The sequence below is a fragment of the Epargyreus clarus genome, unplaced genomic scaffold (assembly GCF_041222505.1).
Source record: "Epargyreus clarus isolate Ecla_fem2 unplaced genomic scaffold, WU_Ecla_fem_2.2 ptg000023l, whole genome shotgun sequence".
NCBI lineage: Eukaryota > Metazoa > Arthropoda > Insecta > Lepidoptera > Hesperiidae > Epargyreus > Epargyreus clarus.
In genome coordinates this window covers 11,398,142-11,416,899 of record NW_027332230.1, presented here as the reverse complement: position 1 = coordinate 11,416,899, position 18,758 = coordinate 11,398,142, and the positions used below count along the sequence as shown (strand labels likewise).

General features: G+C 35.4%; 1 protein-coding gene across 4 annotated transcripts in view; it reads right to left on the bottom strand.

Moving 5' to 3' along the window:
• LOC140751463 (proton channel OtopLc) overlaps positions 1-18,758 on the bottom strand; it is an 83,647-nt gene that overhangs the window by 18,325 nt on the left and 46,564 nt on the right. For all 4 annotated transcript variants that reach the window (XM_073085323.1, XM_073085322.1, XM_073085324.1 and 1 more), the window contains exon 4: positions 6,431-6,583. In XM_073085323.1, the coding sequence (XP_072941424.1) occupies positions 6,431-6,583 (153 nt within the window). The remainder of the gene's footprint in view (positions 1-6,430; positions 6,584-18,758) is intronic.

Here is an 18,758-nt window from a genome sequence, read left to right as displayed (position 1 = left end):
ATAGCAGGATTTAGGGTACGAAATACAGAGCCAAATGAAAATGGAATAGATTTTTCTACGGTCCATACAAGCAACTCACTTCTTTTTAAAAATATTTTCTTTAAATATTTTTAAAGAACCACGTTGACGACGACCAGCACGTTGGATTAATCATAATACCGGTTTGACATGTGGGTTCTAGGTTTGATCCCCGGCCAGACAGATAAAATGCAAATTAATGAAGCTTTTCGAAGAAATTGATTAACATACATAATACCAGCTTAACATGACAATGGCCCGACCCGTATTCCCACCTTTCCGTACTTAAATAGGGATTTCCCGTGCCACCTCTTATTGGACGAGAGAAATCAGTATCTATTATTGTCATATTAATAAATTAGAAACAGTGTGGGGTTAGCTCGATTTTTTACTACGAACGTGCAAGGTGTGGAATAAACTTCCCCCTGAAGTGTTCCTGGGGAAATATGACATCTTTCAAGAGCCCCTCTTCAAAAAAGCTCCGATATAGGCTCTCTTTCAAAGCCCGATGCATTGGGTACTGCTATGGTGTTACAAATACCCCTAGGAAACGGTGACTACTTTCCATTAGTTAATGTTAAGACGGACGGGCCGTCTTAACTTTAATTTAAAAATCCAATTACAATAAAATTTGAAATACTCGTTGTGACACCCACGTCTCGATGTCACACTCACACATACACTGCGTGTGTATCATACAACGTACCTCCCAAGTTAAACATTAAATAGTTAATTTTCTCGAACTATCTAAACACAAACTTTATATGAAAGCTTAACGCTAAATGTGTGAAGTTCAGGTGAGTGTTTACAGGGCGACACCTAGCGGCAAACAAACGTAATTGCTAAAGTTTAGCGTTCCCCGCATAAAGGACTTGTGGACAAAGTGGGAAAACATTGAACTTCCTGATATTGCAAGTACTATCGAGTACAGTACCCCTACCATGAGCTTTTACGTGTCGACAAATATGACTGTTTTGGTATTTGTTTACGTATTGGGCCATACTATTTCCAAGTTCCGACAACAATCCGTTAGGGGCGCTGATTGGAAATAGTATGGGCCAATACGTAAACAAATACGAGTACCAAAACAGTCATATTCGTCGACACGTAAAAACTCATGGTAAGGGTACTGAATTGGAATAGGCGGGATTGGAAAAAACTTTAGACCTCACTTTTATTTTTTAATACAGTCAGAAAATCCAATTAAATTAAAGTCAGATTGATTTCCTACTCCGAAGGATTTTTCAAATATTCGCTAACAATATTGAAGAACCTGGTGACCTACTTTTAAATTCCTTTCAATTTTATTGCAGAGGATTTTTAAGTAAAGATCGGGAATTTTCGCAAGTAATAGTCAAAATTGAAAATCGAGAACAACTTGAAACAAAGCAGGAATGCTATGTTGCACAGCGTTTTATCACAGTATTCAGCACGAAAATCGATGGCAGATCTACGTATTCTTATATCTTCTTTTTTGTTGAAAGACTTGTAGCAGACATTATTTGATAAGTAGGTAGTCTGAATTAAATCTATATAATGCGAAAGATATTTAAATGCTTATTTTATATCAACGTAAAAAATCTTTAAGTTGATATAAAATAAGGTTCTTTAAAAAGTCCGAAAAAATAGCATTTAAACTTGATTATTTGTAATCATCGATTTGTATACGTTCTATTCGACATGTACCACCAGAGATTGTATGTAATACATTGTAATAATATTTGATTTCATTCTATTGTTTTCACCTAAATGTTGGCTGATATTCCATAACGTTATTACAATGCAGCAATAAATTATTTAATCCCCTCCGTAATGTAGAGCGGCGCGAATTTGCAAAGTTCCTTTGTTTAGTATAATGCTCTCATCTCTATACCACAGAATCATCAATATTAATGACAAAGCTCGGTCTCTTTAATCTAAACATTTTCAATTTATATTGTATCGCAACATTTAAGGCTTTTATTTATGTTAAGTTTGAAGTTCAATAAACATGAATATCTTATTGTCGTCATGGATTAATGTATTGCATCCACGTTGTTTTTTAATGTAAATAGTTATACACGGTATAAATAACATATTAGATGCATATCATATTTAATTAATATTACTAACGTAACTATATTAACTTCAAACACTTCATAAATAGAATATTGTAAAATACTACAATTTTTAGTAGGTACCTAAGCTATACAAATGTTAGTTGTGATGTACCTACGTACGTACCATATATTTTTTTATAAATTTATTGCGAGTTAATTTCCATCCCAATCCTTCTTATTAAATATCTTGACGGTATAGAAATATTTGTGAATTTGCATAGAATAGTAAATATTACTCACTCCTAACAAGAAAATGTAACCGGTTTTGACAATTGAAATTGTCACTGTCATCTATTTTCGTGTTTGAAAAATATTAAAAAAATGTAGTTATTTACGAATGAAACCATATTTCACCGCACTTTTTCGTCGATTTCGTATTTTTTCACCACTTAACTGCATATGTCGGCATTGTTCCGCGTTAATTACACCATTACAGCCATTAAAACGGCTGACACATTGTCAGTATTTGTATAAAAAAATTTCGACAGGCTATAACCGTTCCTGGACGAAAATAACCTTTTGTTCGCGACAGCGTTTCAAAGAGTACCCACTTATCACTCACAACTATATACAAACATTTATATAACTCAGTCATACGTTTTAGTATTTTCCCCAACCCCACGCGCACTTCCGCCTTTCAGTATTGTACTTATTACAGGAATAGGCCCTCAAGATGGCGGCACAAACTCAGTTGTTAATTTCCAAGCACTAGAGAATATTGTGTCAGGCGCGAGTGCTTTTCATTAGAGTACATTCAGAGGGAAAATGCAATTTCCCTGTGAGTACCGCCGCTAGGGAAGACCGATATAAAGTATTTTTCACAGCCACTAAAGCAATTATGAAGTGGAAGCGCTGATTTGATTTCTATTCCTGTTTCAAATGTCAAATTAGAGATAGAAAGATATAAAGGAGAATCCTTCGTCGAGAATCCTTCCTCGTGGCTAATAATAAATGAGTCTATTCAATATTGTGTGTACCAAAGACCGTCATTTAATGATTACTTCCTATTCTAAATGTCAAAATTGTTAGGCAAAACAATGGATCCATGTGGTACGTAGTCAACCTAAAGTCCTCATTATAAATAAATAGAAAATTTGATTTCTTTAAAAAAAAGGACATTTTGTTTGTGCCATTATTATATTTAAGTATGACTAAACATACATATTATCACACACAACATAGAATAAAAAATCTTTGATTTGAAAAAACATGCTTAAAACTCAAATCAAATTAATGATTGTCTGTGAACTCTCCATGTGACATGCCTTCATGATGATATCTACACTAAAAGAGAAAAAGTAGAGTAACTAGGGAGAAGTCTGAGTAAGATTTTTTACCTTTTTGCTATAATTTATTTCACACACGTCCAGGGAGGCGTTGAGGGTTTCGCTCGGGAAATTGTACAGTGTAGCCGATGATTTGCTCATAACTCTTTTGCATTTACGTAGCAGAACGTAAAAGAGTATAAAGGAGTATATACGTATAAGGGATTTCCATTTAAAACCTATCTCGGTTCTTAACTATACAAACATATTAAATCGAGTACCATAAATAATCTTAGAATACTATTCTTCGATTTTGCTCACAGCACGACCCTATCAGGCAATTTCAAATTCAAATTCAAATTCCAATCTCATTTATTCAAAATTGATTCATATAGAATACTTTTTGAAAGTCAACAAACTACCAGCGCTTCGGAAGGTATTTCGCTATGGAGAAGAAGCGGCGCAAGAAACTCCATATTTCTCTAACTCTAAGGTCAGCTGTTTCTCGTCTGTATTTCATTAGTAGCAAACAAGTGCACAGTACATCTTATGGAAACCACTACTGCAGCCCATGGACATGTAATCCATACCAGATATAGACGTCGATACTGATTCGTTGCTACCTCCTTGATCTAAGTTAAAACGACTCAGATAAATATGCCCCCTTACCACATCATTCAAACCCGAACAAGGGTGTTAGCAGCGCTAACATTGCTGTTATTAGATAAGTCTGGTTCCTCCAGAATTGAAATATAAAGCGTTCTACCACCTTTATAAGTTTATATTTACATACCATCAAATGGTCTGCGTACTCGTTAACTATTTCAACTTCTTAACTACAAATATCCTTATAGCAATAAGTTGCCGTGATATAATATGTACTTATGTACCATACTGTAACAGGGATAAAAACATTCATCGAAGGAAACTGAAAGTGTATTCGGCCATACCATAACGCAAGCTTCCGAATATTATGTTTGTTTACGAGGGAAACATATAAATGTGTGTTATTGGGATACAAATATGCGCAATGAAACCTTCACTGACCGTAAACATTCATGAGGGTAATATTTGACCCTCTTTCCTTATGGCTGCGGGTCTTGTGGTTACTTACTGAGGCTGTAAGGAACCGCAAGTAAGAAATTATGAAAACTACGATATGGGTGCAATATATGATCAAGTTTATGGAAGAAAACAGCACGTTTGACGAATATACTGATAATAAATATGTGGGCAATAGATATTCGTTTTTCTACATATATTTCTGTCCTTTGTATCCTTTGTGTGTTAGTGATGAACTAATCTGTTCTGTGACTGGCTTTTTGTGTGTTATTTCGTATATATCTTATGCCAAACAGTGCCAGCCTAAGGAGTTTAAATTGGGATTCTTAGGTTTTATCGAAGTTATGAATGTATTAGATTATGTATTATTATGTAGAACATGATCACTTGTTTCAACTTTTACGGACAACATTGTGGGTAAAAGTATAGAGTCATTATGTATAACAACATTTTCGTCGAGTCTCTCAATCCGTACCTGCTACGGGACTTCTTCCTTCTTCTTCGGGACGGTAAATTTCTTAATCTAAAACTCTTTTCAAGTTCTTCACCCTGCTTAGTAGTGGGACAAAAGTATACAAAGAGAAGACCTAATGTGGAGGTTTCAAAATTCGACGTGCTTTAAATAAAACGTAAAACGCCACTTTTTTATTATTTCACTATCTTGGATGGAATTCAATAAATTTCCGAACTCGACAGAGCAATCAAACTATCCACCAATGGAATGAATATTTGGGAAGCCTAGAGAATTTGCATTACTTTATTTAGAGCCTGTGTCTGCTGGAAAGGTGCCAAAATAGTTAGTTTCAGTGCATACAGAACCCATGGGCATTAGTTTGCTTATAGACAATTTGTAGGCCCGATGCCCATTGTGTGATTAAACTTTCACGCCATGTTTCAATTAAAAAACATTGCTCCACATTTACTATAAAGTTTTAGTTTTAGAATTGTATTTGTGTTAGGATGCAACATGCATATTATTATTTTAAGTAACAAACTACATGTTTAAATAACGCTATAAAAAATATTTTCAGTTTAAGTCTAAATTTCTGCTATCGACATTAAATTCTGTAGATGACAAAAAAATTGATTCGATCCCTTAGACACTTTTTACAACTTGGAGGAGAGGAGATTATGCTCATCTTGTCCGATACCTTTGGTAATAATATCTATATTATTATCAGTCAATACGTTTTTATATGCCAATACTCGTACCATGACAATTACCATAATCGACATAACAGACAAAACGCATAAAGACAACAGCATTTAATCAACGCTTTCCTCATTTAACTACCTATCTACCTTAATGCGAAATTTTATTTGCACTTCAGCTCAATATAATTAACGATAAATTATTCATGTCACAATAATATCACGTTAATATTAAGGGCTACTTTAAAGGTCATTAAACAGATCAGAAGGAAAAGGGTCTAAAGCAATTATAAACTTTGAATTCAACACAATGAAGGGATAATATCACTGGCAGTAATTATACAAGTCTGTTGAGACCAGCATCAAATATCGTTATGAATACTCTGCGTTATGATCTCATTTATCTCGTAGTGTGGGTTACTATAGAAGCCATAATTATGTTGCTTGCTTATTATATTATTTGACACAAAAGGCAGCAAAAACGTAGTCGTTTTAACTCGGCCTCTCAAGTGAATCGGCCAAGGTGCGAATTCCAGTCATGTACCTTTGATTTTTTAAGGTTGTGTACGTTTTAGCAATTATTTATCATTTGCTATGATCTACACGCCTAGGAGTTCTATGAAAAAAAATTCTCAAAGGTGAAGATCACCAACCTTTACTTGGCCAGATCGGTGAACTATGGCTTAAACCCCAGCCACTCTAAGAAAAAATCGTGCTCAGAAATAGAACAATAATATTGACAACGGCTCAAAAAGATATAAATCATGAATGCATTAGCTTTCATTGTTTTTTTTTTAAATCAACAAGTGCCCGAGTATTTTCTATACTACTTACGCGCTGATGACGTGCATGTTCTGTATCGCAGCGGAAGGTCTCGAGGGTCGCCTGGCCGGCGGCAGCGGGTGCACCGGTCCGATACCTTGCCCGAAGAGAACTGGCTGGAGCGATAACGACGGCCCGAGTGTCATCGACGGTGGACTGGAGAGCCTGTGGAGAGGATCTTTGGTAAGTTATAATATAAAAATAGGAGACAAGCATGCTGCCTATATGAGCATGCTGGTGGTAAGTGGTAACTGTTGCCTTTGCATCTATAGTTAACTCCGGATAGGATTACAGTACTTGAGATTGGCAACAGATAAGTGCTATCATAACTGCCTGACGATTAAATTGGAATGCTTCGTGTAAGTAACTTGCTCTTACCACATCCTTAACTTATCAAACAAGAACACAGCTCTCAACACTAGTGACCTTTCATTTGAGTTTTTTTTCAAGAATCAACATTGGATCAGAGCATGATGAACAATGCAATATTTATTGAGTTATATGATACGTCTCTAAGTAAAATATAAACTAGTAAAACTAGGATCTATAGAAAGTCGAGAAAAAATTTGAAGCCCATAAATCTCGGCTACCTTCAAAGAGAAGAAAGATCTAAATGACAGTGGCTCAGAACTTAAAAGTTTAAAACAAAACAACTAAAGCTCACATAAGTTTAGACAGGCAACTTAGTAAAAGTTGCCAACTTAGTATAACTTTGTTTTAGGATTGAAAGCCTGTGAGAGAACTTACTTAGTTCTCGGTGCTCAAGATAAGAAGTTCCTTCCCCTAGTATTACTTCCTGATCTGAAATCCTATTGCGAGGACTAAGTTGTAATGCCTCAGATAAGTATTCCTTACCAAACCTTCCCAACCGTAACACTATCATCACTATTATTAGGTTATAAGCCAGAAATTGCTGCGATTGATGCTTCTAGAACCAATCCACAAAGGATTCTACTACCACTAAAACAAAAGTTATCATTTAAAAAAGTTTTTATAAAATCACGCTTTTAAAATTAAATTAAAACTATGAATATTACGGCTCGTTCGAATTTATAACACTTAGTGCAACACAATTTTAGGTATTTATATATCTATGGATATACAGGTCGACATTTATTTAAAAAACAGAAGTACAAAAAAAGGAACAAGGAACTTAAACCAAGATGATTGCTTTATTTGATTTATATAGAGAAGCAAGTACATCATAAATTTGCAGCAGTGTCAAAATAAAGCCAATATTCCCGATTAGTCTGACTCGAACAAACCCGACAGTGAGTTACGGCATTATACTCATAAATCGCAGCCACAAACCACGCGTCAGAGGAAAAACATTTACTACAGACGACACGATATCGATACGATATTGTGGTAGGTTACGACGTTGTGTGGCTACGTCGTGGAAATCAATGACGAGCATTGTAAAACGTCACGACATCGTGACTTGGTGGTGCGATTCTGCGTTATTTGTTAATGTTTTTCATTGTACACAATAGGAAGGAAGAGATGAACTCAGTATTTTCGTGAATGAAGGAATTAACTTTGTAAAAAATAACGTAATTATATTGGTGATGCAAATATGCCTTATTTTTTACACAGCAGCACCTTGCAATGTCATATAGCGTTATGAAATCGCATTGTGGAAATATATCGTACATTTACGCGACTTCGTAACGTTATACGATATCGCAACGTGCTACAGTCGTACGATCGATGCGATATCGTATCGTATGGATGTGTAGTAACCGTCATTCGCGCCAGCGGTACAGAGAAAAGCATTTCTTTATGACGCTTATATGGAATTTTATTGTACCCCTACATCTGGCCGTGCTCTCAATTACGATTCTCATAAATTATACTGAAATATGGCGATGAGTAAAAGTGCGTAATGTATCTTTTGTGTTCGATACGTGTGTAATAGATATATCAATAGACAACACCTCTTTACATTCATTTTATCTTCTATATATATATAAGAGATTTCCACGTATATAGTCACTCATCACGATATCTCTGGAACCATTAGAGCTAAAGACTTGAAATTTGGTAGGAATATTCTTTTCACCGAGTAGAGGTCAGCTAAGAACGGATTTTTTGATATTCCACCGTTAAGGGGGTTAAATGGGGGTTGGAAGTTAATATGAAAGTCCGTCAGTTTTAAAGCAAACTAGATGAAAATTGGTATTTAGCTTTCTGATTTAAAGTAATAAAAATCTAATTTAAGGGTTTTCCAAAATCAACCCTAAAGGTGGTTAAATAGGGGTTGACAGGTTATTTTAAATTTTGCCATTTTGGAAGCCAGCACTATGAAAGTTAGCCATTGCTTTGCTGGTTAGATATAAAATAACTTTAGTTCTACCGTTTTTGGAAAATCAACCCCTATGTGGGTTAAATAAGGGTTGTAAGTTTGTATAGAATTCCCCCAGTTTTGATGTAAACGCTATCAAAATCGGTATTTAGGTTTTCGATTAAAAATAATTAAATACCTATTTCACCATTTTTGGAAAATCAACCCTTAAGTTGGTAAAATAAGGGTTAACAGCTTATTTTAAAATTTGCCAATTTGAAAGCCAGCACTATGTAAGTTAGCCATTGGCTTACTGGTTAGATACAGTGGAACTATAATTCTACCGTTTAGAAAATGAACCCTCATTTGGGTTAAATAAGGGTTGTAAGTTTGTATGAGAGTCCCCCAGTTTTGATGTAAACTGTATACAAATCGGTATCTGGGTTTCGATAGAAAATAATTAATCATCTATTTCATTGTTTTTGGAAAATCATCCCTTAAGTTCGTTAAATGGGGGTTGGAATTTTATTTCAAACTCCGTTAATTCGGAAGCAAGGACTATAAAAACTTGCATTTGGCTTCCTGTTGGAAATAATAGAACTTTTTTAACACCATTTATGGAAAATCTATCCTCAAGAGGTGTAGAGTTTTAGGTCGCTGGTTTCTAATCCGAAATATAATTTGGAACCCTTGTGCGCTAGAAACAATAATGTAGGTGAATAAATGTATAAATACCGTAGAACTGTGCGGTGCTCCCTTCGGCGACCGATCGACCGTGATGCACACACACTCGCGACGTCCAAATAGGTCCCCAGGACCCCCGTAATAAATAAATTATATTATACGTCCCGTGACGAAATCTGAATACCGACTGTCTGTACAATGTGTGTTATGACAGAAACGTCAACCTTTAAATTTTGAATTTACTCCTTTTATTTATAATCAGTATTTCGACCAATTCTAAATACTGAACATACCCCCGCCCGAGAAAGGCCAAGCCTTTATCAACCAAAATCCAAAAAATAAAAGCTTACACCGAACATATAATAAACATAAATTAACACAAACAAGTTTGTGACAACCCTATTCCGAAGGCAGCCTACAAAACTTAACCATAGGCCGAATAAATATAACCCATGTTGTTTTCAGTTTATCCGAATAATACAATCTTTCTCAGGCAGTAACACAAAATCCACACTAATTTCCATTTTGAAAGAAGGCAAGTTCTCTTCTTTTAATAAAACTAAATCTCCAATTTTAAGTGATCCTCCAGGTTAAGTCCTTTTACTTCTAGTTTGAAGCGAGTGAAGATATATACTACTCCGTCTTCTCCAAAATCTTTATTAAAGAGCTTGCGCCAATTGACATCTCTTCACTCTATTGTTTTCTTTCAGCTGTATAATTTGTCCCACAGTCGAACCGAATGACATGTGAAAGACTCCGCCGAGAAGTAAATGTAGTTAATGCTACAAGAAAGGCTTCCTTCGTCAAATCGTTGACACTTAATGTTCATTGTACAACCTTTGCACAAGAACAAATAAAAAACCTACAAAATATAACATCCTAATGTTTTAGGATTCCTTAACCGCGAAACCCCAATAATAAAAGAAAATCTTTAAAATAAAGAAAAGCAAAATCTGTTTGAAATAGCCCGGTGGCATTCACCCTATCCGTAGGTAACGAAACCATTAAATGTGTCAATCCATTTGACCAAAAAACAAAATATTCTACAATGAAAACAATAGACCTTTCCCAATAAAAAATAATAATAGAACTAAAGCCATAAAAAATATAACTAAAATAAAACCGTAAAACCGCTAAATCAAATTAATATCTTTTTCCGAAATTTATTTACCGTACGTTGTCTTTCCATGATAGAGAACCGTTTTCTCACAGATGAAAAGGAACTATTTACCGTAAACGTATCTGGTAAATATGGCGAACCTACCGCATATCGCCGTGTATCATCCCGTTGATGATTAATTTTATGATCAAAATGTCTCTAATCCGCAATGGCACTAGAATTGTCGTTAGTGTCCCTAACCTTATGTACAAAATTATCCGATTTAACGTTTGTGAATGTTTGGCAAACATTAATATTCTGGGCACCTTTATGATTATTTACCGCGTATGAAAAAGGCCCCGACAATACATAACCGAAAATAGTTTCCATAGCACAAGGCAAATCATTGTTTATTTTAATAATATCCCCGAGCATAACCTCTCCTAATAAATCCGCACCGATTAAAATATCAACCTCCCGACTAAGGTAAAAATATTCATCCGCAAGAGGTAGTCCTTTGTAATGACTACAAATCTCTTGAGGTAAATTGAAACTAGGCAACTGATTGGTTATTTTATTTAAAATAGTAGCGGTAGATACCAATAATGGTCGACGTGAAAACCGCGGTCGAATCGTTAAACTAACCCCATTTCTACCACTATCCACTGGTATGCCACTCAGTCCCGTGACTGTAGAAGCATTTGTTTTAAACCGCCTCAAACCTAATCTATTGGCACAACCCTCCGAAATACAACTACCTTGACTACCGTTGTCCAATAACGCACGCACTTCTTGATAGTGACCATGTGCATCCTTAATATGCACCATGGCCGTAGACAAAAGAACCGTACGATTAAACATGTTAGCTTCAATCATGTTAGAAGTCAACGAAGCACCACCTTGATTCGAAACCGTAATATTTGCCTTGTTAGATCCGCTAACAGATGCAGTACATGGATTATCCTCCACCCTATCCGCGACAACATTAGAGGCATGTGCCCTACTGTTACCGGTCACAGTAGGTGTCGCCGCCGACCTTGCACTGCTCGATGCTGTCTGGTAGTGAGGTAAATCCATGTGAATAAGATGATGATGCTTAGGTGACTTACACTTAAAGCAAACCCATGAAGATTGACAGTCCGCTATCTTATGAGAGTTAAAACATCTAAAACATAGTTTATTTTCTTTAATAAAGTCTTTCCTAAGACCCACCCTTAAAGATAAAAATTTATTACATTTGGAAAGATGATGTATTCCCTTTTTACAACATTTGCAGCCTACCTGCCTACTTTCCTGAAATGCCGCATGAGTTTTAGTAGTGCCACATGTCCGATGTGAATCACCACTTGACTCCAAAATCCTAAGTTCATTTTCCAAAAACTTTATTAAATCCTTAAATTCCGGAAACTCCTTTCCTGTAAACCTTTCTTCAAAACCTTTTTTTAGACTATTATCTAATTTTTGAAAATTAATGTAAAATAATAAATGAGTCCACTGATCAACCGGAAAATTCATCTTTTCTAGCGCTTTCGTGTTTTCTAATAATGTATTTAAAAATAATTTAATAGAACTCAAATGTTTGGTGACATGTGAAATATGAAACAAATTATAAAATAGTTTATCTGCTAACAATCTTTTATTATTATATCTATTGTTCAATAGATCCATAGCAACCGAAAAATTATCTCCCGAAATAGATAAGTGTTGCAATAAAACCTTTGGCTCTCCAGCCAATGAACCTAATAAGTAATACATTTTCTCCGAATCAGATAAAGCATTATCTTCACATATCAAAGAATTGAATAAATCCATAAATGAAACAAATTCTTCTATTTTTCCCGAAAATGTAGGAATTTGTATTCGTGGTAAAACCACCCGCTTCCGCTTGTCACCTTCATCCATTGACCTGAACTCCGAACCATGTTCAGTCTCCGAAGATGATATTTCTAAAAACTTCCTCTTGATATCATAATATATTCCATTATATTTTTTAAAATCGTCCGAATAATCCACATCAGAGCCTTCGTCCAATTCCGATTGCAGCTCCAAAAACATCGACGTAAATTCTTCATAATTACGATCCAAATCATGATACCGTATTTTAAAATTATTTTTATCTATTTCAGATTTAGGTTCCCGCTGAGAAAGATCGTAAATAGAATCCAAATTATGGATTGCTAAATCGTATTTTAATTTATTCAACCTTTGTTTAGATTTAGGAGCCATTTCAAAAAAATTGAAATAAGAAAAAATTAAATTAAATTTAAACCGATAGAACGCTGTCACAAAATTATATGTCAACCGACTTGACAAATATGAAAGCACAAAATATTACCGAATGTAAATTATAATCCGCAGTAATAAAAATCCAAACCAAAATAAAACCGACCGAAATAATAGAGTAGACAACGACCATGCAGTCCACCTCCACCTGGTGTAAATGACCACACGTGCGCTGTTACTCTTGAGGACTAAGTTGGAACGCCTCGATTAAGTATATCTCCCTTACCACACCTTTTTCAAACCAAAATACAGCAGCTCTAAACACTGCTGTAATGGCAGAAATAGATGTGGTGGTGGTGTTGCGAACCACCTACAACCGAAACAAACCGAAACAGGAGAATGCTCAATACAAGCCCGACCGAAACACTAATAATAATCCGAAAAAACGCCTAAAACCGTTGACGTTTCTTGTAGTACCCGATGTACATAAATAAAATAGTAACCGAAATAAATACGTGTATCCCTACGTAATAATTGTAGAGTACACCCGTTTTTTGATGTTGTCCAGCCGCTGTAAATACTTATAATCCGGCAAAGTATTTACAAACGACGTGGACGTGTGCCGATGTCTACACTACTGTTCACCAACACACAAGGATATACTTGCGAGCACGGAAACCCGAATCCCGACTCGAAGTGACCAAAATGTAGAGTTTTAGGTCGCTGGTTTCTAATCCGAAATATAATTTGGAACCCTTGTGCGCTAGTGACGATAGTGTAGGTGAATATATGTATAAATACCGTAGAACTGTGCGGTGCTCCCTTCGGCGACCGATCGACCGTGATGCACACACACTCGCGACGTCCAAATAGGTCCCCAGGACCCCCGTAATAAATAAATTATATTATACGTCCCGTGACGAAATCTGAATACCGACTGTCTGTACAATGTGTGTTATGACAGAAACGTCAACCTTTAAATTTTGAATTTACTCCTTTTATTTATAATCAGTATTTCGACCAATTCTAAATACTGAACAAGAGGGTAAAATAGGGGTTGTAAGTTTGTATGAAAGTCCACCAGTTTTGAAGTAAACTGTATAAAAATCGGTATTTGGGTTTTCAATAGAAAATAATTAAACACTTATTTCATTTTTTTTTGGAAAATCATCCCTTAAGGTCGTTAATTGGGGGTTGGAATTTTATTCCAAACTCCATTAATTCGGAAGCAAGGACTATAAAAACTTGCATTTGGTTTTCCTGTTAGAAATAATAGAACTTTTTAACACCATTTATGGAAAATCTACCCTCAAGAGGGTAAAAAAGGGGATGTAAGTTTGTATGAAAGTCCTCCAGTTTTAATGTAAACTGTATAAAAATCGGTATTTGGGTTTTCGATAGAAAATAATTAAACACCTATACCATTATTTTTGGAAAATCATCCCTTAAGGTCGTTAAATGGGGGTTGGAATTTTATTTCAAACTCCGTTAATGCGGGAGCGACCACTATGAAAAATTATCATTACAATCAATGAAGCATCTGAGTCACAGTTTTTTTTAGATTTTTAGATCAACCCTTAAGACTGCTATAGAAGGGTGTATGCATTATGCCTTTCTGTTTACACATCTGTTTCAGCATTTTAGCAACTCAACAATCAACCACCATTAGGGTACTATTTTTTTTATACTATAGAAGTAGAAGACGAGCATGCAGTCCACCTGATGGTAAGTGGCTACTGCCGCCCATGGACATCTGTAATCAACCCCAGATAGGATTAGATATTCCTACCTGAGGTCAGCCACAGATGCGCCGCTACCCCTGAGGACTAAGTTGGAACGCCTCGGAAAAGTCTGTCTCCCTTACCACACCCTTAAAAACGGAACACAGCAGCGCCTAACACTGCTGTTATTAGGTAGAAATAGGTGTGGCGGTGGTGCCGCCGGAGTCGAACCACAAAGGGTTCTACCACCTTTAGAAACCTATAAGTAAAGGAAGATTCTTTAAAAACCGTTGTTGAAGTTGTTTCCTTTGGCGTGTCTGGAAAAAGAACAGAGTGCAGAGAGGTTTAGTGTAGGGTCAAATTCCACGGGCCATCGTAACATATATTTTTAACATGGGAATGTATTACGCGTGTTGAAGTGCACATCGAAGGTTTTTTAGGGTTCCGTACATAAAGGATAAAAACGGAACTCTATTACTAAGACTTCACTGTCTGTCCGTCTGTCCGTGTGTCACAGGGCTCTATCTCTGAAACCGTAATAGATAGACATTTGAAATTCTTACAGAGGATGCATAACGGTGGCCGCTATAACAACAAATACTAAAAATAAAAAAGTTGAAAACAAAAAGGGGTCCCCATACAACAAACTGCTATTCGATATATTTCCAACTAACTTTTAAACCGTTAGAGGTAGACAGTTGAAATTTTCACAAAATGTGTAAATAAAAATTTTAGTTGTACGGAATGCTCAAGGTGCGGGTTGGACTTGCACTTGGTAAATTATTAGTAACGCGCAGACCCGCGGGCCACAAGGAAAAGTCGCGGGCCATACACCACCCGTGGGTGTCGGCTTGCCGACCGCAGGTGTTGAATTAGCTTTCAGAAATTTGATGATAAAGTATTTATTGATACATATGTACATAGGAATGTTTTTGAAATTCTACTAAGGAGGTAAAAGAAGTGTTATATGTATATATACGGGAATCTTTTAGGTTCGAAGTTAGAAACGTAAAATTTCAGATAACGTCTATTCAGACAAATACACGACAACGTGGACGGGTGCAAATTTCATATATGATAATGCGTAATTTTGGTATACTGATTAGGTACATCGCAACTACTTTGGACACACTGCGTGCCAACATTTTGTCCTGCCGTGGGGTATGGTTGTGGTTATGCGTGGATTAGTGATGGTTATGTGATAGACACATAGACCTTGGATTAAAATTTTGGGCTAGAACAGGGCTACAGTATCCCCTGCCTGTCGTACGAGACTAAAGGGGGACTTCAGGATTTGCGGGCAGCAAGAATGGGAGCTCTAACCGCCCAGCCAGCTACCCTGGAAAGAACCACTGTATGTAAGGCCACATATAACATGGACGGTTCCTATAGAATAGAGTAAATAATAATTATTGTATCCTACATGAAACTTATATTTTAAAGAAAGTTTCATTACAGTCCACTAATTAGAATTTTAGTGTATGTTTCTGAAGAAAGCTTGACCAATTTAGTTACACAGTGAAGAAAAAAAGCTTTTATTAATTAAATATTAATGCTATTTTATCGTTAAAATTGTTAAAGGTACAAATTTACGATTACAGTTACGAGTATTTGTCTGTTATATCATTTTTTTTTTACGCGGGCGAAGCCGCGGGGTTCTGCTAGTGTTGTTATAAAATACAAAAATGTTTACGCAGTATGTATTAAATATAATTTGCGAAAAAAACGAATACTACATGACGATCATTTCTTATAATATAGTAAATTTAAATAATAACGCCTATTTAATTACCAATCACTATAATTTTGCGTGTATTATTTATATGTATGTTGCATATTTAGAAATATATGAACATTTGATTTGATGAAAAAATAAACCAAAAGATAAACATAGAATAATTAGAGAAGAGACTGAAGAAAAAAGTACACAATTACTTTTATCCGTATATAAATAATGTACTTTTACAGGCATATTCATCTACTTATTGTTACAAATACATATAAAAGCAGTAAGCAAAAATACAATAAATGTTACTTCGTTTAATAAGCTGAGTGGATAGGAATTATTATACCTTGGTCATTACTTTCAGCGACTTTCTTTGATGTACAGTGCTAGGCGTTAATTAGCAATCAAGACTCAACTGTACACTTGAGTGAGCGTTTATTAGGCGCTTTATTGTATAAAACAACTTCAATTAGTGGAGAAAATACGCCAATATTGCTAGTAACAGTAGCGACCTACAGAAATTCACAGCAAAATGAGTAGGTATCTATATAATTGGCGCAAGGGATAAAATTTATTAAACTTTTTCTTAACGGGAATAAACTTACGGTGAAGTCTCAATGGAAAAGCCAAGTTTTCTGCGAACTTGAACCTTATAAGTATTCTCAACTTGGCGTATACGTACCTAAGTAAAATTCGAAATGATGTGATAAAAAGTTTTGACAATACTTTTATGAACAGGGATACATACAATGTATGTCTTCATTTTAAAAACTGTAATCTAAGATTTGACAAACAAAATGTGTTTATCTGTTCATTTAGGCCCGCATACATACGTTCAAAAATCAGCATAATATAATTATAAGTTTTTATTTTATTTGGTTATTATATATAGGCACATACAACGAATAAAGTAAAAATAAACATACATACAAAGAATAAAGACGTGAAAATTTATTTTCGAAAATAATTTCTCAAAAATACTGCCGTAATTACCTGCAATATACAATAATATTCCATTGTACTATTTATCTATTTTAGCATTGCACTAGCTACGAGCCGTGTAGCTAAAAGCAAAACCTAGGAACAAAATTTTATCATTAAAATTAAAACCCGTGCATAAAACTCCATAATCCTCGAACGGGGTCACGAGCCCTCGTGTACAATATGAAATTGCTTAATATACCTTCATTTCATGTTTCATACCGAGCAAGTACTCATAACTCCTGACCCATTTAATACGCACGTACAAATGGCTGTGTATATTGCTATCCACAGGATAAGTTCTATTGAATATTGCAGAGGGTAATGATGTTCGTTGGAAGTTACTCAGATGCCTATTACCGCTGAAAAGTTATTCTACGAAATACCTAAAGCCAACTGGCATACGTACGGCCTTTACGAAATAACTCTAAAATTGACATTAAAATTGGTGCTGCATATGGAATTGTTAATTAAAGTAAACGGACATAAAATCTCTGTCGTTATTGGAAATCTGTAAACAATCCGAAATGAAATTGCAATCCAAGTTCTCGTAAGTTAAATAAAACGTTTATTATTTTACACCCTTTAGGGAGGTATTCGAGATTCGAGATTTGAATCACAGCATTACTGGGTTTTGAGGTAATGTGCGTATTAAAAATAATTATGACACGTTTTAACGATGAAGGAAAACATCGTAAGAAAAGTTTACGCGTTCTTGAAAAGAAGTTATTAAATGTAGTCACCTAATTGTCATTTGGTCACGGCGATCGACTATGACTTAAACCCTGTCTCACTCTCCCAGCAGTGGGACATTAACGGGTTGACGATGAATTACATTGTACACAAGTCATTTCGTTCACAGGGTAACAATAATGTTAAGCCATAAAACACAACCAAGCCATTGATTTATGAACCCAAAGAACTTTCATAAAGTGCTATGAAACTTATATCGCCTTTGTGATTTAGCGCCACAAGTATTGAATACAGCCGTCTCGACTACGCGCAACCGATACATTCTTACCATAATCCGTAAGACATATACTGTTTCAAGAGAAACAATGCGCATAAATACATAAACCTCCTTCGTATAAAGAAATTTAATTCTTCATAAGATCGATTTGTAGTATAAATACCGGATATATAAACGAAATTTGTAAAAAAGCAGATTAAGGCCCAGGCGACAGATTTGAGATGACTCTCCAATTCTACTGTTTTTTATTTCATACTAGTTTTTGCCCGCGGCTTCGCCCGCGTTTAAAAGAAAATAATATAACATACTAACATGCATAAAACTGAAAATTTGTACCTTCATTCCAACTCTGAAACCTTCGTGGGCTCATAGACAACAACTTTGCTAAAGATTATCACTTGATCAAATGCATAGTTTACGATTCAATCCTTACTAATATCGATTAAAATATCGAAATATCGATTTTTATGGTCCGAAAGATCGATTCTCCGGTTAATCGATCTTAGATCGCCACCCCTATTTCCCATGGGATTTCCGGGATAAAAACTATCCTATGTCCTTTCTCGGGTTTTAGACTATCTTACAAAATTTCATTAAAATCGATTTAGTGGTTTAGGCGTGAAGAAAAGACAACCAGACAGACAGACAGACA